The sequence below is a fragment of the Ornithorhynchus anatinus genome, chromosome 2 (genome assembly GCF_004115215.2).
Source record: "Ornithorhynchus anatinus isolate Pmale09 chromosome 2, mOrnAna1.pri.v4, whole genome shotgun sequence".
NCBI classification, from domain to species: Eukaryota; Metazoa; Chordata; class Mammalia; order Monotremata; family Ornithorhynchidae; genus Ornithorhynchus; species Ornithorhynchus anatinus.
Genome location: NC_041729.1, coordinates 64443667 through 64462268, shown reverse-complemented (window position 1 = coordinate 64462268; position 18602 = coordinate 64443667). Strand labels below are relative to the sequence as shown.

General features: G+C 46.4%; 1 protein-coding gene across 1 annotated transcript in view; it reads left to right on the top strand.

Moving 5' to 3' along the window:
* IGF2R (insulin like growth factor 2 receptor) overlaps positions 1-18602 on the top strand; it is a 158733-nt gene that overhangs the window by 100507 nt on the left and 39624 nt on the right. Inside the window, 10 exon segments of the mRNA NM_001127613.1 lie at positions 1489-1707; positions 4510-4640; positions 5337-5434; positions 8190-8326; positions 11335-11525; positions 13267-13393; positions 14318-14437; positions 17949-18205; positions 18496-18583; positions 18585-18602. Coding sequence (NP_001121085.1) covers positions 1489-1707; positions 4510-4640; positions 5337-5434; positions 8190-8326; positions 11335-11525; positions 13267-13393; positions 14318-14437; positions 17949-18205; positions 18496-18583; positions 18585-18602 — 1386 coding nt within the window.

Sequence of the window (18602 nt, the reverse complement as noted above, 5' to 3'; positions counted from 1 at the left end):
CGCTATCCATAATTTACTTAAATGTGTGGCTACTCCTCTGTCATTCTAAGCCACGATAAGCTGTCGATTCATAATACGCTTTCTCATAATATCCCGACTGGATGATTGTGTCAGCCTCCTCTTGGATCTCCCTTCCTCCTGTCTCTCCCCATTCCAGTCTATTCTTCATTCCGCTGCCTGGATGATCTTCCTACAGAAACTCACTCGCCTCCTCAAAAACCTCCAGTGGTTACCTGTCAACCTTCGCACCAAACCAAAACTCCTCACTCTTGGCTTCGAACCTCTCCATCACCTTGTACCCTCCTACCTTACTTCCCTCTCTCTTTCTACTGCCCACCCCGTACACTCCACTCTTCTGCCGCTCACCTCCTCACTGTCCTCTGTTCACGCCTGTCCCACCGTCGACCCCTGGCCCACGTCCTACCGCTCACCTGGAAGGCCCTCCCTTCTCACATCCTCCAAATTAGCTCTCTTCCCCTCTTCAAAGCCCTACTGAGAGCTCCCCTCCTCCAGGGGGCCTTCCCAGACTGAGCCCTCCATTTCCCTCTGCTCCTCCTCCCCTCCCCATTCCCCATAGTAAGCGCTCAGTAAATACTATTGACTGAATGAATGAATGATCTCAGTCACACTATACTCTCCCAAGCCCTTAATACAGTGCTTTACACATGGTAAGTGCTCTGTAAATAGCATTGATTAATGGTAACTCTGAAAGTAGCTTTCGCACTTTCACATTGAGTGTGGGTAACCATTATAAAGTGTCACTCTCTGTGGGGAATGGACATTCATTCATTCAGTCATATTTGAGTGCTTACTGTGTGCTGAGCACTGCATTCATTCATTCAGTCGTATTTATTGAGCACTTTGTGTGCTGAACACTGTATTCATTCAGTTGTATTTATTGAGCGATTACTGTGGGCAGAACACTGTACTAACCGCTTGTACAGTTCAGCAGTAGAGACAATCCCTGCCCACAACGGGTTTACAGTCTCAAAGGGGAGAGACAGACAGCAAAGCCAGTAAACAGGCATCAGTAGCATCAATCTAAATAAATAGAATTGTAGATATATGCACATCAAAACACGTAAACGGGCATTAGTATAAATAAATAGAATGTACAATTCCAAGTTCATTGTACTAAGCCCTTGGGAGAGTACAATATGATAATAAACAGACAAGTTCCCTGCCCACAACGAGCTATTTTCTGTACAGTGTTGACACTACTGCAGTGGACTACAGGGTACAGCTGCCCAACTCTTTTGCCTTGCGTACGTTGAGCAAGATTGGTTGAACATTTGCTTGGCTCCAAAGAGTCTCCTGAATCACGTAGCAATTCCCTCTACCCTCATACTCCCTCCTCTCCCACCCCTCCACACTTAAAAGGGAGGTGAAGGTCATGAACTTGCCCCAGGGGCCAAAATGGGCGGCTGCTGCTTCACGGAGGGTAGGTCCATGCCTGTTTCTTTCTAAACTCTCTTTGCGGCCTCTCAGGTGACAACTGTGCCGTCAAAGATCCCCGCTACGACTACGTGTACGACCTGAAGCCCCTGGCCGAGAAAGACATGGTGGTGAAAGCGGGTGAATACAACTATCATTTCCGTGTCTGCGGGGGACTTTCTGCAGAGGTGTGCAATTCCATTACCCACCGCTCCGAGCAAGTGTCATCTTGCCAAGAAAAGACGGGATTCAAAGGCTTTCAGAAAATCGCAGGTACACTAACGGTCCCCGGCTTCCGTCCGAGGGTAGGGGTTTATACGCCATGTTGGGCTTGGGACGTGGAAGAGCTGCCGCTCGGTTTAGGTGACACCTCTCCACACGGTCACAGCATTCGACTCCCATCCTGGTTATGTACAATCCTCACTTGTGTGCATATTCGTAATCTATTTATTCGTATTAATGTCTGTCTCCTATTCTAGCTTGTTGTGGCCAGGGAACGTTTCTCTCAACTCGCTTATAGCTTAGTCTCCCATGTGCTTAGTATAGTGCTCTGCAAACGGTACATGCTCAATAAGTACGATTGATTGATTCAGCCCCTCCCCATTGACCTTAGTGAAGCCTAAGAGAAGTGTGGCCTAGTGGATAGAGCTTGGGCCTTGCAGCCAGAAGGACCGGGTTTTAACCCCGGCCCCTCCACTTGTCTGCTGCGTGACCTTGGGCAAGCCAACTAACTTCTCTGCACTTCAGTTAGCTCATCTGTCAAATGGGGATGAAGACTGTGAGCCCCATGTTGGACATGGACCGTGTCCAATCTGATTATCTTGAATCTCCTCCACTATTTAGTGCTTGGCCCATAGTAAGCACTTAACAAATACCAAAGGAAAAAGATGTACCCATCTGGGATTTATGTATTTAGATTAACGTCTGTCTCAGCCTCTAGACTGTAACCTCGTTTTGAGGAGGAAACGTATCTGCTAACTCTGTTGTACTCTCCCAAGTGCTTAATACAGTGCCTGCACACAGTAAGCCCTGAATAAATATGATTAATTGATTGAGCTCTTTCCCATTGGCCTTAGGGAAACCTCCCATAAACCTCCACCCTCGGGTGGCTGATTTCCCAGTCGGTTGCGTTTGGACTGGTTGGGTCTGGTTCTGTTCAGGGGCTGTGTCGTATTGTTGGATTCATTCAGACACTTTGTAGTCCAGTAAGTGATAATCTGAATCCATCAGTCGTGGTTTTTAGTGGGTGCTTACTATTATTATTATTTTGATTAAGTGTTTACTAAGTGCCAAGCACTTGGTCTAAGCGCTGGGGTAGGTACAGATTAATCCGGTCAGACGCAGTCTCTGTCCCAAGTGGAGCTCACACTCTTAGCCCATTTTTGAGTCAACTGAGACATTGTGAAGTCAAGTGACTTGCCGAAAGTTACCTAACAGACATGTGGCAGGGACAGGATTAGAATTTAGATCCTCCTAACTCCCAGGCCTGTGTTCTCTCCATTAAGCCATGTTGCTTCTCAACAAAATACAAGATAATAGTTGGCGCACACATTCCCTGCCCATAGTGAGCTCGCAGTCTCTTAACATGTCTTTCACCTCTGTCTTATTGTACTCTCCCAAACGCTTAGTACAATGCGCTGAACACAGTAAGCCCTCAATAAATACCATTGATTGATAGGACTGGTCAGAAGCAGGAATGCCAGGGATGCTTAGTACAGTGCTCTGCGCACAGTGAGCACTCAGTGAATGCCATTGGCGGATTGATAGGTTGACACTGAGACTGGCGTGGCAGAAACAGATGAGGTTTGAATTCTCGGGGGGCTTGGAGGTCCAAGGAATACATTAGTTGCACGTGAGGAATATAATGGGAACTATTTGACATTGTGCAGTCAATCAGTCCTTTCCGTTTCGTTTTCTTTTTCCTTATCTGGGAACATATTTGCTTGCCTGATCATTTTACAGATAATTCATTAGGGTTAATTCATTAATACTAATAGACATTAGTTTTAGTAGAGAAGCAGCCTGGTCTAATGGAAAGAGCACAGGCCTGAGAGTCAGAGAACTTATCATTCATCCAGTCAGTCATATTGATTGAGCGCTTACCGTGTGCAAAACGCTGTACGAAGTGCTTGGGAGAGTACAGTATAACATCAAACAGACACATTCCTTTCCCACAACAAGCTCACAGTCTAGAGGAGGAGGGTTCTGATACCAGCCCTGTTACCTTTCTTCTTGGGGATGAAGACTGAACGCCTCGTGGGACAGGGACTGTGGCCAAACTGATTAGCTTATATGTACTGCAGTGCTTAGAACAGTGCTTGACACATAGTACTTAACAAATACCATAATTGTTGTCTCTCGTGACCTTGGGCGAGTCACGACTTTAGCTTCTCTGCTTCAGTTTCTTCCCTTCGACCTGGACTGTTACTCCCTTGTGGGAGAAGGAGTGTGTCCTACCTGTTAACTTGTATTTACCCCAAAGCTTAGAACAGTTCTTGACACGTGTTGACGGTGTTATCTTACGCTGCCAAGTTGTGTCCGACCCATAGCGATGCCAAAGACGCGTCTCTCCCAGAACGCCCCACTTCCATCTGCAGTTGTTCTGGTATTGTAGCCATAGAGTTTTCTTAGTAAAAATGCGGAAGTGGTTTACCACTGCCTCCTTCCGTACAGTAAACAAGTCTCTGCCCTCAACTCTCTCCTGTGCCGCTGCTCCCCAACACAGGTGAGTTTTGTTTATAGCAGATTGCCTTCCACTCGTTAGCCATTGTCCAAGCTAGGGATGGAATAAGTATGCCCCTGCTTGACTCTCGCTTCTGTAGCCATGACTGGTAAAGTTCTGGAAACATAGTAAGCCCTTAACAAATACCATAAAAAATTGAGTAATTTTCAGCTTTTTAGAAATGCATCTCGTGTTGTTAAATGCAGAGCCACAGAAGTCCCCCACCCACAAGGATGTATTTGAGGTGCCTGCTTTAAGTGAAACTGTATTTTCTTCCCAGGAAGACCGTGTATGTCAAGTATTCCTTTCCCGATTGAGATATTTTATATTAAATCTTCTGTCTCTTTAAATAGGATTGCTCACTCAGAAGCTGACGTTTGAAAATGGCTTAATTAAGATTAACTACACTGGTGGGGAGAAATGCCACAAAGTGTATGAGCGCTCTACCACCATATTTTTCTACTGTGATCACAGCACTCAACAGGTTAGTTCTTACTGGGGTATTGTAGTGCAGCCACACTATTCCTGAAAAACCTCTGTAAGGCCAGGATCTCCCTGTTAGGCTGAGAGCCCCTCGGAGGCCTGGAAGCCCCCTTTAGGCCTGGAAGCGTCTCATGGGGGGCGGGATTGCATCTGCCAATTCAGGAGCTCAGAGCAGAGCTCTACACACATTAAGCACTCAGTAAATACAGTGACAGTAGACAGTGGAGGCAGAGAAGAGTTCACAGTGCTTTCTTGGTTCCTAATTTGCCACCCAGCCGCTCTGCTCAGGCCTATAATTTGAGAGCTGTCGACAAACTTATTTTAATGTAAACTGGGATCAATCATTAGTATTTATTGAGCGCTGACTTTGGGTGCCACGCACTAAAATCAGAGCTTAGGAAAATACAACACATTAGAATTGGTAGACACTATCTCTGCTCACGGGAGTTTGCAGTCTAGAAGGGAGTGGGGAAGTGGCTTCTTTTTGTTGGTTTTGCACCAGTAAGGGCTGAAAGAGCTAAGAATCTCAGAGTAGGGATAGGTTCAAATTATGACTCAATTTGAGCAGGTTAAGGGAGCCTCTAAAGCTTCGCCCTCTGCCACCTGTGAAAACCCAAAAAGTGGGATGGCCCATGTGAAATTGAGTAAGGAAAATTTATTTCTATTGATTTTTTAATTTTTTGTTGTTGTTCTTCAGCCAGTGTTTCTGAAGGAGACTTCAGATTGCTCCTACTTATTTGAGTGGGGCACCCAGTATGCCTGTCTGCCTTTTAAATGGATGACATGTTCCTACAAGTAAGTTGGCTCTGTGGTATACCCAACCACATTTTCTCATTTTGTGTTTATAGGCATGTTTTGACATGGGTATATTTGGCCATATCTTAGGGAAATACTTTTGAGAGTCTCACTTTTTCCTGGTGCTTCATTTGGGGGAAAGAAGAATGAGAACTATGTTTAATCGGTGGAAAGCAGTGTGGCCTACTGGAAAGAACACGGGCCTGGAAATTGAAGGACCTAGGTTCTACTGCTGGCTCCGCCACTTGCCTGCTGTGTGACCTTGGGCAAATCACTTCTCTGTGCCTCAGTTCCCTCATCTGCAAAATGGGGATCAATATCTGTGCTCTGTCCTACTTAGACTCTGAGCCCCACGTGGGATCTGATGATCTTTTAGCTACCCTGACCCTTAGTACGGCATTTGGCATATAGTAAGCATGTAATGAATACCACGGTTTTTAAACCAGCCAGTAACAGGTTTTCTCTGAGGGTTCAGGGTAGCAGTAGTAATATTGAGCACTTGTTTGTGCGTGAAGACTCTCTATACCCTAAGCACTGTGTGGGCAGGGAACCTGTGTGTTATATTGTTAAATTGTACTGTCCCAAGCACATATTACATTGCTTTGCACACAGTCAGTAAAAAAAAAAATTGCCCAACAGGATGGTGGCAGTCGGCTCAAACTCTGCCCTAGCTCAATTCCAAATCTTTGAAAATCTCCAAACACCCCGAAGCCCGCTCTCATCTTGGGGAGTACAGACACTTATTTGGGTTTATGCTTTGCTGACTGGATTGAGCCCTGGGTGTCCCACTTTGTTAGCCCCAAATTTGACCGTTCGTTAATAACTTGTGTAGTTTTTCCTTTTTTCAGCAAGTGACTAAAGAAGCAGCGTAGCCTAGTGGATAGAGCATGATCCTGGGAGTCAGATGGATCTGGCTTCTAATCCTGGTTCTGCCACTTGTCTGCTATGTGGCCTTGGACAAGTCACTTCACTTCCCCGAGCCTCCGTTAGCTCTTCCGTAAAATGGGGATTGAGACTGTGAGCCCCATGTGGGACATGGATATGCCCAAGCTGATTAGCTTGTATCTCCCCCAACACTTAGTGTAGTATATTGCCTGGAACATAGTTAAGAGCTTAACAAATACGATTAAAAAGAAAAAGTGATTACTACTACTAGACCTCCCTTCCTGCCTTCAACTCTTCCTCACATCTCTTAGTAATTGTCCCCGTGCTCTGAGGTCCACTTAAAGCTAGCAAATTAAAAAAAAACAAGGTAAAATTAAACACCAAGTAGTAAACATGAGGCATCGATGATCTAAAGCAGCCATGGCCAAAGTATGCCCTCCGAATCCACGTAGCACTTTGCAGTCCTGCACGATCTCTGGCCTTTTCCTTTAAGGCTGGCTCTTCAGCTGCCTTACCAAGAGGCTTGGGTTGGTGCGGCTGATAGTCTGTCAGGTCAAGACACAGCCCTGGCAGATCTTCATCTGGGAATCCACTGGGCTCACCATTTAGAAAAGAAAGGCCTCACACCTCACGGGAGAGAAACAGTGAGGCCTAGTGGAAAAAGCCCGGGCCTGGCTTCCAGTCCCAACTCCTCCACTTGCCTGCTCTGTGACTCTGGGCAAGTCACAATTTCTCTGGGCCTCAGTTTTCTCATTTGTCAAATGCAGATTCATTGCCTGTTCCCCCTCCTTCCTGTACCGTGAGCCTCATTTGGGAGAAGGACTGTGTCGTTTCTATTCCAGTTCTTTGTACAGTGCTGGGCACATAGTAGTCATAGTAATTATCATCATCATGATCATCTGGCTTCTAGTTCAGGGGCATCCCGTTGTTGCTCACACTCGTGGACATTAAAACTAGTAGTCATTCATTCATTCATTTGTATTTATTGAGCGCTTAACTGTGTGCAAAGCACTGTACTAGGTGCTTGAGAGAGTACAGTAAAACAGTAAACAGTCACTTTCCCTGCCCACAGTGAGTTTACTAGTAGGCTCTTTCCTGGCATCACCTGTTTTTTTCCTATGCTCTTCCTCCCTTGCTAACTTAAAGACTCTGGAAAGTTGTAGCTCTGGCCTTGGGCTACCCTGATCCAACCCCTAGTATATAATAATAATAAAAATGTTTATAATTTTTTTTATGGTTATTTAAGTACTTACTATGTGCCCGGCACTGGATTAAATGCTGGGGTAGTTACAAGTTAATCAGGTTGGATACAGTCCTTGACCCACATGGGGCTCACAGTCTTAATCCTTGTTGTACACATGAGGCAACTGAGGCTCAGAGAAGTGAAGTGACTTGCCCAGGGTCACCCAGCAGTCGAATGGCAGAGCTGAGATTAGAACCCAAGTGCTGCTGACTCCCAGGCTCGTGCTCTTTCCATTAGGCCACGCTCGTTCTCCTTAGCGTGGGATTAGCCCACCAGAATAAGGGGAAGACTTGGTTCTTGGACTGTAACCTCTTATTTAGCCAAACTTGTCGCGCCAGTGCCGACTGCAGTCCCGATGACCGTGTAGAACCCGCCCACAGGAAGTCTTGGGACAGTGGGCTCTATGCTGCTTAGATCTAGTCAGCTCTCAGAAGTTAAAAAGATTCAGGCGACGTCTAAGAGGAGGCAGCTTCACAAAAGCCTAATGGCTCTTTCTCTCTGGATCGTTAATCCAGTCCCCACCGTAGCAGACTGGGATTTATTTGATGCTCAAGTGAGTGATCACATATTGGTGGGTGTGGACTTGCCACGGTAGATCACACTGACTGTGACCTTTGTGCATTTCAGGGACCCGGAAGGGAACTCCTATGATCTGTCACCCCTGTCCCGGTACAAGGACAACTGGGAAGCAGTTACGGGCACTGGAGTCACCCAGCGGTTTTTCATCAACATCTGCAAGTCTCTGTCTCCCCAGGCTGGCAAAGGTGAGAGGGCCTGCCATGATTTGAGGGTGTCCTTTTGGAGACAGGTTTCTGGTAGAACTGGGAAGAACGAAGCTCAACGTCAGCGGGGTGGTGTTGCAGTGATGGGTTGTGTGAGCTAGTGGAGAAAGCATGGAATAGAGCCAGGAAATTCAGGTTCTAATCTCAGCTCTACCACCGGCCTGCTCTGCCACCAGGGGCACATCACTTAACCTCTCTGGGCTAGTTTTCTTGGCTAAAAAATGGGATGAAATAGCTCCTTTTTTTAATGGATTTGGTTAAGCACATACTATGTGCTAGGCACTGCACTAAGCACTGGGGTAGATACAAGATATTCAGGTTGGGCATGGTCCCTTTTTCACCTGGCACACACAGTCTTAATCCCCATTTTAAGCCGAGGTAACCGAGGCAGTCATATTTATTGAGTGCTTACTGTGTGCTTGGGAGAGTACAGTATAGCAACATTACAGGCACATTCCCTGTCCACAAAGAACTTACAGTCTAGATGGGAGACAGGCATTATTATAAACAAATGAAATTGCAGATATGTACATAAGTACTGTGGAGCTGGGAGTGGGGAATGAATAGAGGGAGTAACTCAGGGCGACGGAGCAAGGAGTAGAAGAAAAGGGAAAGCCTCTTCGCGGAGATGTGCCTTCAGTAGGGCTTTGAAGACAGGAAGAGTAATTGCCTGTTGCATATGAAGGGGGAGGGTGTTAAAGGCTAGAGGCAGGACTTGGGTGAAAGGTTGGTGGCGACAGTGATGAGATGGAGGTACAGTGAGAAGGTTAAAATTAGAGGAGTCAAGTATGCAGGCTGGGTTGAAGTAGGGTAGTAATGAGGTGAGGTAGAAAGAGGCAAGGTGCTCTTGTGCTTCAGAGCTGATGATAAGGAGTTTCTGTTTGATGCCAAGGAGGATGGGCAACTTCTAGACGTTCTTGAGGAGTGGGGAAATATGTCCTGAACGTTTTTGTAGAGAAATGATCCAGGCAGCAGAGCGAAGTATGGACAGGAGTGTGGAGAGAGAGAAGAGGTTGGGAGGTCAGTAGTCAAGGTGGCGTAGGATAAGTGCTTGAATTAACATGGAGCAGTTTGGGTGGGGAGGAAAGTGTGGATTTTAGCAAGCTTGGGAAGGTCAAAAGGACATTATTTTGTGATACAGTGAATATGTGGGTTTGATGCGAGAGAGGGGTCTAGGATAATGTCAAAGTTACGGGCTTGTGAGGCAGGAAGGATGGCGGAGCTGTTTACCGTGATGGGAAAGGCAGGCGAAGCACAGGGATTAGGTGGAAAGTTAAGGAGTTCTTTGTTCGTGTGAAGTAACATTGGGACATCCAAGTAGAGATGTCTGAAAGGCAGGAAGAAATGCAAGACTGCAGAGAGGGAAAGAGATCTGGGCTGGAGATGTCGATTTGGGAATTGTATGCACAGAGGTGGTAGTTGAAGCCATGGGAGTGAATGAGTTCTCTAAGGGAGTGGGTATAGATGAAGAATAGAAGGGGACCCAGAACTGAGCCATGAGGGACACTCACAGTTTGGGAGTGGGAGGCAGAGGCAGAGTATGCGGAGGAGGCTGAATGAGTGGCCATAAAGATACTAGGAGAACCAGGAGAGAAGAGTGTCGGTGAAGATGAAGTTAGATATGTGTCTAGGAGAAGGGGATAGTCGACAGGGAGTAGCTAGCTGAGAGGTTGAGGAGGATTAGGATGAAATAGAGGCCGTTGGATTTGGCAAGAAGGAGATCATGGGTGACCTTGGAGAGGGCGATTTCTGTGGAGCGAAGGGGAGGGAAGCCAGATTGGAGGGGGTCTAGGAGAGAATTGGAGCAGAGGACCTTGAGATGGCGGGTGAAGACAACTCACTTAAGGGGTTCGGAGAGGAACTTCAATTCAGTTCAATTAGATGTGTGCAGAGCACTGTACTAAGTGCTGAGAAAGTACAATACAGCAAAAATTGCACACATATATTTACATAAATATATAAAATTGCACACTGAAGCACCTTGCCCCTTTCTACCTCACCACACATATATATATATATGTGAGCATTGTGGGATGGGGGAGAGCAATGAGAGTGAGTCAGGGTGACACAGAAGGGAGTTGAAGATGATGAAAAGTTGGGCTTATCCTGGGAAGCCCTTTTGATGGAAATGTGCCTTCGGTAAGGCTTTGAAGGTGGGGGAGAGTAATTGTATGGTGGATTTCAGGAGGGAGGGCATTCCAGAGGTGGGCCAGCGGTCAGCGGCAAGATAGACGGGATCGAGGCACATTGAGAATGTTAGCACCAGTGGAGCCAAGTGTGCAGGCTGGGTTGTAGAAGGAGAGAAGGGAGGTGAGGTAGGAGGGGCAGGATGATGGAGAGCTAATGATAATAAGGAGTTTTTGTTTGATACGGAGGTGGATAGGCAACCACTGGAGATTTTTGAGTAGGGGGGAGTGACATGCCCTGAAAGTTTCTGTAGAAAGATAATCAGGGCAACGGAGAATGAGTGATTGTACTAACATGGTGGCGGTTTGGATGGAGAGGAAAGGACGGATTTTATTGGTTGTGAAGATGATTTGGTGACGGTTTGGATATGTGAGTTGAATGAGTAAGCGGAGTCAAGGATGATGCCAAGGTTAAGTGACTTGCCAAAGGTCACACAGCAGGCAAGTGGACAGACAGGATCAGAACCCAGGCTCTCTGACTCCCAGGCCCTTGTTCTTTCCACTAGGCCATGCTGCTTCCCTTTTCAAAGTAAGGCGTCCATTCTAGTATTTCAGTCATTACTTGGTAAATCCTGTTGGAGTAGCTCAATTGAGAGGCCAGCTAAAAATTTCTTAGACCTACCAGGAAAACATATGTTATATGTGGAACCTGATTTCAGCTTATATCTACCCCAGCGCTTAGTACATTGCTGGGCACGTAGCAAGCGCTGGACAAATGCCACAAGAATAATTATGATAATTAGTATTATTGTAAAACGCTGGAGTAAAGAAGGATAAGACACCTTCCCAATTGTGTCGTTTCAGAAACGTGTCCTTCCGATGCTGCTGCCTGTCTGGTGGAGGGATCTAATCGCATGAACCTCGGGGAGCTCCTCTCCGGTCCTCAATGGAGCAGTGGCACTGCGGTTCTGAAATACGTCAACGGAGACCCGTGTCCGGACGGGGTTCGCAGGAAGTCCACGACGATACGCTTCAAATGCAGTGAAAATCAAGTCGTAAGCATTGGGGTTGTCTTAACATGGGAAGCTATATCATTTAGCCCTTCCCTGGCCAGAGATATCAAAGCGTTTGATAAAACAGGCTCGTGGGCTCTCCAGTCCTAATGGGGCTGCTGCAGAGAGACTGGAGAGATTGGGACTTGGCAGTCACCTGCCAACCAACCAAAAGTTCTGTCAGCTGCAATAACCAGGAACAGAATTGATCCATCAGTGGTATTTTATTGAGCTCTTACTGTGTGCAGAACACTGTACTAGGTGCTTGGGAAAGTATAATGTAACAGAGTTGATAGACACGTTACCTGCCCATAACGAGCTTCCATTCTAGAGGATGAATTTAGGAGTTATGCCAGGAGAAATATCTCCCAGATCTTTCCGGGCTTCAGCCGCTTCCTTCTTCCCTCTCACCCTTCTCTCCTCATGCCCCAGTGTTTCAGGGAAGTGGTGACATTTAGTTTCTCTTCTAGGACAAATTAAGCACTTCTGGTCATTTACTAAGGTTAGTGAAGTGAATTTCTTGCCTGATTTCCTAGAGACTTTAGCAGCAGTTGCAAGAAATAAATACTGGATTCCCTGTAGACTAAATTCCCCCATTAGATAGTAAGCTACTGTAAGGCAGGCATTACATATTCTTAGTTTAATGTACTTTCTCAAGCAGTGCAGGTCTCTGCACCTGCTAAGTGCTCAGTATAATACCATGGATCAGTTGACTAAACCGTGACTCTAACATTTTGATCACATCTGATGGGTGATTTAACCTGCTACTAAATCTACATTTCCTCCTACCATCAAATATTCTTTAGTTAGTTGTCACGTAGCAATTGTTCTTACCTTGTAGTCAAGAGTTCTCTTAGGGGCTGGTCTCAAATTGTGTAAAGTCCTTAATCAATCATTGGTTTTTATTGAGTGCTTACTATGTGCAGAACACCATACTAAGCGCTTGGAAGAACAAAATAAGTACTTTCCCGGCCCATAATGAGGTTACAGTCTAGAGCCTCTGCATTAGATTAAAATTAATCCTTAGTTTCTGAGAATCTCTAAAATTCCCAGAGTTTTTTCAATTGCTTATTGTGAGGCTCCATGGGCTTGTACATTTTGGGAAGCTTAATGATTGTGGTATGTATTAAGCACTTACGACGTGCCAGGCACTGTCCTGAGAACTGGAGTGGATCCTGGCAAATCTATTTGGAGTCAGTCCCTGTCCCACATGGGGCTCACAGTCTTAATCCTGATTTTAATAATGTTGGTATTTGTTAAGCGCTTACTATGTGCCGAGCACTGTTCTAAGCGCTGGGGTAGACACAAGGGAATCAGGTTGTCCCACGTGGGGCTCACAGTCTTAATCCCCATTTTACAGATGAGGTAACTGAGGCCCAGAGAAGTTAAGTGACTTGCCCACAGTCACACAGCTGACAAGTGGTGGCTGAGGTAACCGAGGCCCAGAGAAACGAAGTGACTTGCTTAGGGTCACCCAGCAGACACATGGCAGAGCCAGGATTAGAACCCAGGGCTTCTGACTGCTAGGCCCAGGCTCTATCCATTAGGTCATGCAGCTTCTTAAAAATAGTTCCTCACCCTTTCTTGGGACAGATTCTTCGGCCCTGCCATCCCCTCCATCTTCGTGAGGACAGGCAACATTATTCTGTTATTGAGACTTGGGGATACTTGAAAAGCTCTAGTCTCAGATGAGGGTATTAACAGCATGTTTATAACCAGCACAATTATTTGCACCTCTTTGTAGGATTCTAAGCCCATGTTTATCAGTGCGGTGGAAGGTTGCGAGTATTCTTTCTCGTGGCAAACGGCAGCCGCCTGCGCTTTGAAAAGCAACGTCCAGGACAATTGTCAAGTCACTAATCCCGCGACAGGTAAAGAGATTCAAGATCCTTTCTCTAAACCACACCATGGGGCAGTTCACCAAGGACAGAGAATCACACATGCGTCTGCCTGACATTTCACTTGATTGTGGCTGGTTGCTGTTGCCAATAATCCTCTTCGCGGGTCAATTCTTTCATGAACTCACAACCACAGGAATCCATTCCCGTATCCTCTGACGGCAGTGGCTCAGATGGTTTTGCTTCTGGGCTGTAGTTGGGGATAAGTCCCAAGTGCCAGAAACAGCACGTCGTTCTATGAGCATAAGCTCTTGGGGTCCCCAGGATGCAGAATTTTAAGAAAAATCAAATTCCGAAGCCTACGGTCTTGGAAGTTGCCTGGGTGAGGCTAATTTGAGGTTCTCTCTCCCACTGGACTGGGCCCTTGAGTGACAGGTAGTGGCACTTGGGTGGGAGCCAAAGAAGAAAGGTGTCCAGATTCTCTCCTCCTTGTTGGAGGGGAGAGTGAAGCAAAGCAGGAATGAAGGGGAGACTAGCTGGCCATATAAGAGCTAGTTTGGAAATGGCATCCCTTTTTTTTAATGGTATTGGTTAAGTGCTTTCTATGTGCCAGACTCTCTACTAAGAGCGGGGATTGGCATGAGCACAGTCCATGTCCCACATGAGGCTCACAGTCTTAATCCCCACTTTACAGATGAGGTAACTGAGGCCCAGAGAACTGAAGTGACTTGCCCAAGGTCACACAGCAGAAAAGTGGCAGAGTTAGGATTGAATCCAGATCCTTCTAGATAGAAAAGTGAAAGAAGGGTTAGATCTGTTTGTAAAATTCATTAGTAATGACCCAGCAAAACAGGGGTCTTCTAAACATGCCTCAAAGACATTCCCTAACCCCCCATCCTCAGACTATTGTTGGCATTAGGTCACTCCAAAGAAGAAAACTTCCCTATCTTCCTGCAGGCTACGTCTTTGACCTGAACTCTTTGAAGAGAGAATCTGGCTACACCATTTCTGATATCAAGAAAGGATCCCTTCGCTTAGGGGTGTGTGGCGAAGTAAAAGACTGTGGTTCTGGAATTGGTAAGTACCGAAGTTTGGATGCATGCTGCTGCTGTCGGGTCCCTGGTCTCCACAGGTAGAGCCTCCTACATCCAAGCTCCCGGAGGAGAGTTTGCTGATGGTATTCTTCACGTCTGTCACCAATCCCGGCGGGTCTAACTTCGTGACATATGTAGACTCTGCCCTTCTTCCAAACTGCGACCCCACTAATCCAACCACTTCTCCTGTCCCATCTTGAGTATTGCATCAGCCTCTTCGCTGAACTGCCTGCCTGTAGTCTCTCCCCACGCTGCTGCCCGCATCATTTTTTTACAGAGCCTTTCAGTCCATGTCTCCCTACTGCTTGAGAATCTCCAGTGGTTGCCCATCCACCTCTGCTTCAAAACAGAAAGTCCTTACCCTCAGCCTGAAAGCACTCAGTCAGATCTACCCCTCATCCTTTACCTTGCTGATATACTACAACTCCAGTGTGCGCACTTTGCTCCTCTTAAGCCAACCCTCTCTTTTTCCCTCTAGTCTATCCCACCACCAACCCCTTTCCCACATCCTCCCTCATGCTTGGAACTCCCTTCCCCTTCATTACTGGAAGTCTCCACTCTCTCCCCCTCAAAACCCCCCTCAAATCACATCTCCTCCAAGAGGCCTTCAGTGTCTCAGCCCTCATTTCCCCACCCTATTTGCCCTCTGCTCTGCATTGCTTGTACACTTGGGTAAGTACCCCTTAAGTACTTTGATATTTATCCCACCCCCAGCCCCCGAGCATTAATATACATAGAATAGTAGAACCCAAGAATAGTAGAACTCCAATTCCCAGGCCTGCACTCTTTCCACTAGGCTATGCTGCTTCTCTTAGTACTGTGCTCTGCGCACAGTAAGTGCTCAAAAATACCGTTGATTAATGCACTGTAAGAGGAAGAAATTTTATGCAACTATATGTGCCAAACTGAATTCCTTATATTTCCACCCAAATCCTCTCCTCCACCTAATTTTCCCATCTCAGTTTACAAGCCCTTCATCCTCCTTGACTCTCAGGATGGTAACCTCGGCATTACCTTTGACTCCTCCATCTCTTTCACCCCAAACGCTTAGTACAGTTCTCTGCTCACGGTAAGTGCTCAATAAATATGATTGATCGATTGAATAAACCCCCAAGTTCCTTTTGTCGCTGAATCCCGTTATTTCCTCCTCCCCGACATTTCCAGAGTCCCCTCCGTCCTCTCCGTCCAAATGATCACCATGCTGTGCCAGGCATTTATCCCGTGTCCTGACTTGACTCCTGTATCAGCCTCTTCGCCGACCTCCATTACTCCAATCACCCCCCCCCAGTAATCCACTTGCCTCTGCTGCCCAGGTCATTTTTCATTCAGTTCTATTTAATGAGCACTGACTGTTTGCAGAGCACTGTACTAACCATTCCGGGAGTACAAGACAACAGTAAACAGACACGTTGCGTGCCCACAACAAGCTTATTTTTCTGAAATATAGTTCTGTACATGTATCCCCAGACCTCAAAAGTTATGTGCCGAGTACTGTACTAGGTGCTGGATAATCAGGTCAGACACAGTCCTTGTCCCTCATGGGACTTAGAGTCTAAGTAGTGGCCTGTTCCCTTCTGTGACAGGCAGAAAGTCCTGACCTTCATCTTTAAGACATTTAATCAGCTGTCATCCTCCTAATAGTAATGATGATATTCCTTAAGCGCTTACTATGTGTCAAGCACTGTTTTAAGTGCCGGGGTAGGTACAAGCTGTTCCCACGTGTTGCTCACAGTCTCGTTGCCCATTTTACAAATGTGGGCATTCGGGCACAGAGAACTTAGAGACTCGTCCAAGATCACGCAGCAGACAAGTGACAGAGCCGGGATTAGAACTCAGATCTTTCTGTCTCCCAAGCCCGTGCTCTAGTCAATAAGCCATGGTGCTTCTCTAGGCTCTTAGGTTTCCATGCTCTTCTCCCACTATACCCCAGCTTGTGACCTCCATTTCTCTCAAGGCAGGATACTCACCTTTCCTTTGCTCATGCCCCTGCCTGGAGCTTCCCCATCTGCACCCCCTACCCACCTCTTTCATATTGAGCAGACGGCTTCTCTCCCCATTTTCAGAGCCCTTCTGAAATTTCATCTCTTCCTGGAGGCCTTCCCTGATTATTCTCTCATCTTTCCACCCTATTTCACCATCTCTCCACTACCGCTTTGACGTCACCCCAACACTAGGATATTCACATACTCCTTTTGCACTTAAGGGTGGCTCGTTATACTCTATTGGTTTTTGTAATGGTATTTGTTATTTATCTTATTTCTAGTATTTAAGCGATTACTGTAGCAAGGACTGTTCTAAGCACTGGGGTAGATGCAAATTAATCAGGTTGGACATAGTCCCCGTCTCACACGGGGCTCACAGTCCAAGTAGGAGGGAGAACAGGCTTCTCATCCCCATTTTGCCATTGAGGAAACTGAAGCCCAAAGAAGTTGTTACTTGCTCTAGGTCACACCACGGACATGTGGTGGAGCCAGGCTCTTTGGCTCTCGAGGCTGTGGTCTTCCCACTAAGCCACGGTGCTTTCTCCCGTCTCTCTCTGCCGCTAGGCTGCAGACTCCTTGAGGGCAGGGTTTGGGCCTAATAATTCTATTGTTCTCTCACGCTTTTTTTATTTAATGGCATTTGTTAAGCATTTAGTATGTGCCAGGCACCATTCTAAGCCCCGGGGTAGTTAAAAAGTAATCAGGTTGGACACGGTCCATTTCCCACATGGGAGTCAAAGTCTTCAAGAGAAGTGAAGTGGGAGACAAGTGGGAGAGCCGGGATAAGAACCTACATCCTTCTGACTTCCGGGCCCATGCTCTATCCACTAGGCCTTGTTCAGACCCATGTCCTCAGCTGCTCAGGAAATAATATTGATGGCCTAACTAGTAGCGGGTGGTGGATCTTGGGGATGAAGAGGAGAAAGGAATGCAAGATTCTGGAGGCCCGAATTCCTTTAAAATGAAGGAAAACCGGGCTCTGCTTACAGAACCCACCAGCTGTTGTGAATTTTAGCCACTTCTTAGGAGAAAATGTAGGGACTTCTTTTATTCATTTATTCGATCGTATTCATTTTGTGCAGAGCAGTGTACTAAGTGCTTGGAAAGTACAGTTCAGCAGCGAACTGTGACAATCCCTACCCAGCTACTGGCTCACAGTCTAGAAGAGAACACTGTTAGAGGTTTAATCCATTTCCGTTCCTAAGTATTTTGTCTATGTGAATCTGAATCAACTTCTCCTTTCTGAATTTTCTATTGAGACTGACCTCACAAAGTGGGGACAGTTAGTCAGTCAGTCTATTTCTTGAGCGCTTAGTGCGTGCAGAGCACTGTACTGAACGCTTGGGAGAGAACGGTATAATTGACACATTTCCCGCCCAGTTCTCTTCTAGATAATGTCCATACTCATTTTGGTTTTTGCTACTTTTAGCCTGTAGTGGTCTGAGAGAAGAATATTCTGTAGAAGTGTTGACATCTCCTGAATTGCATCATTTTCTCAAACCATTTTTTCAGGGGCCTGCTTTGAAGGAACTGGAATCAAGGCTGGAAAGTGGAACCAGAAACTGTCCTACGTGGATCAGGTCTTACAGCTCGTTTATGAGGATGGAGATCCTTGCCCCACAAATTCGCATCTCAAGTACAAAAGTGTTATTAGCTTTGTATGCAAATCTGACGCGGGGCCAACTTCTCAGCCTCTGCTTCTGTCCGTGGACGAACACACCTGTACCCTCTTCTTCTCTTGGCACACGTCATTGGCCTGTGAGCAAGAGGTGAGTCGATTCAAATACACTTGCCCACACTGGGAATTTAAATTCGCCCTTCACATCAATATTCTGTACCCTTCGAATAGCGTTCCACAATATTAGCGCACACTGAAGATATTTTGGCAGAGTTAATGCCAAGTGTGCTGCTCAGTGGAGAGCATTATTTTCTCATTGGGAAAGTTAGACCGTGATGAACTTTGAGTTCAATTCCTTCAGAGCCTCTTAAGCACCTTATCCAATCTGGGCTTTTGTGGTTAATAGATCACGCATCCAAGGAGCTGTTTTCTCTTAAACAGGTGTTGTGTTCTGTGAAGAATGGAAGCTCTGTTATCGATCTCTCTCCTTTGATCCATCGAACAGCCGGTTACGAAGCGTACAATGAAAACGACGACATATCCGACAC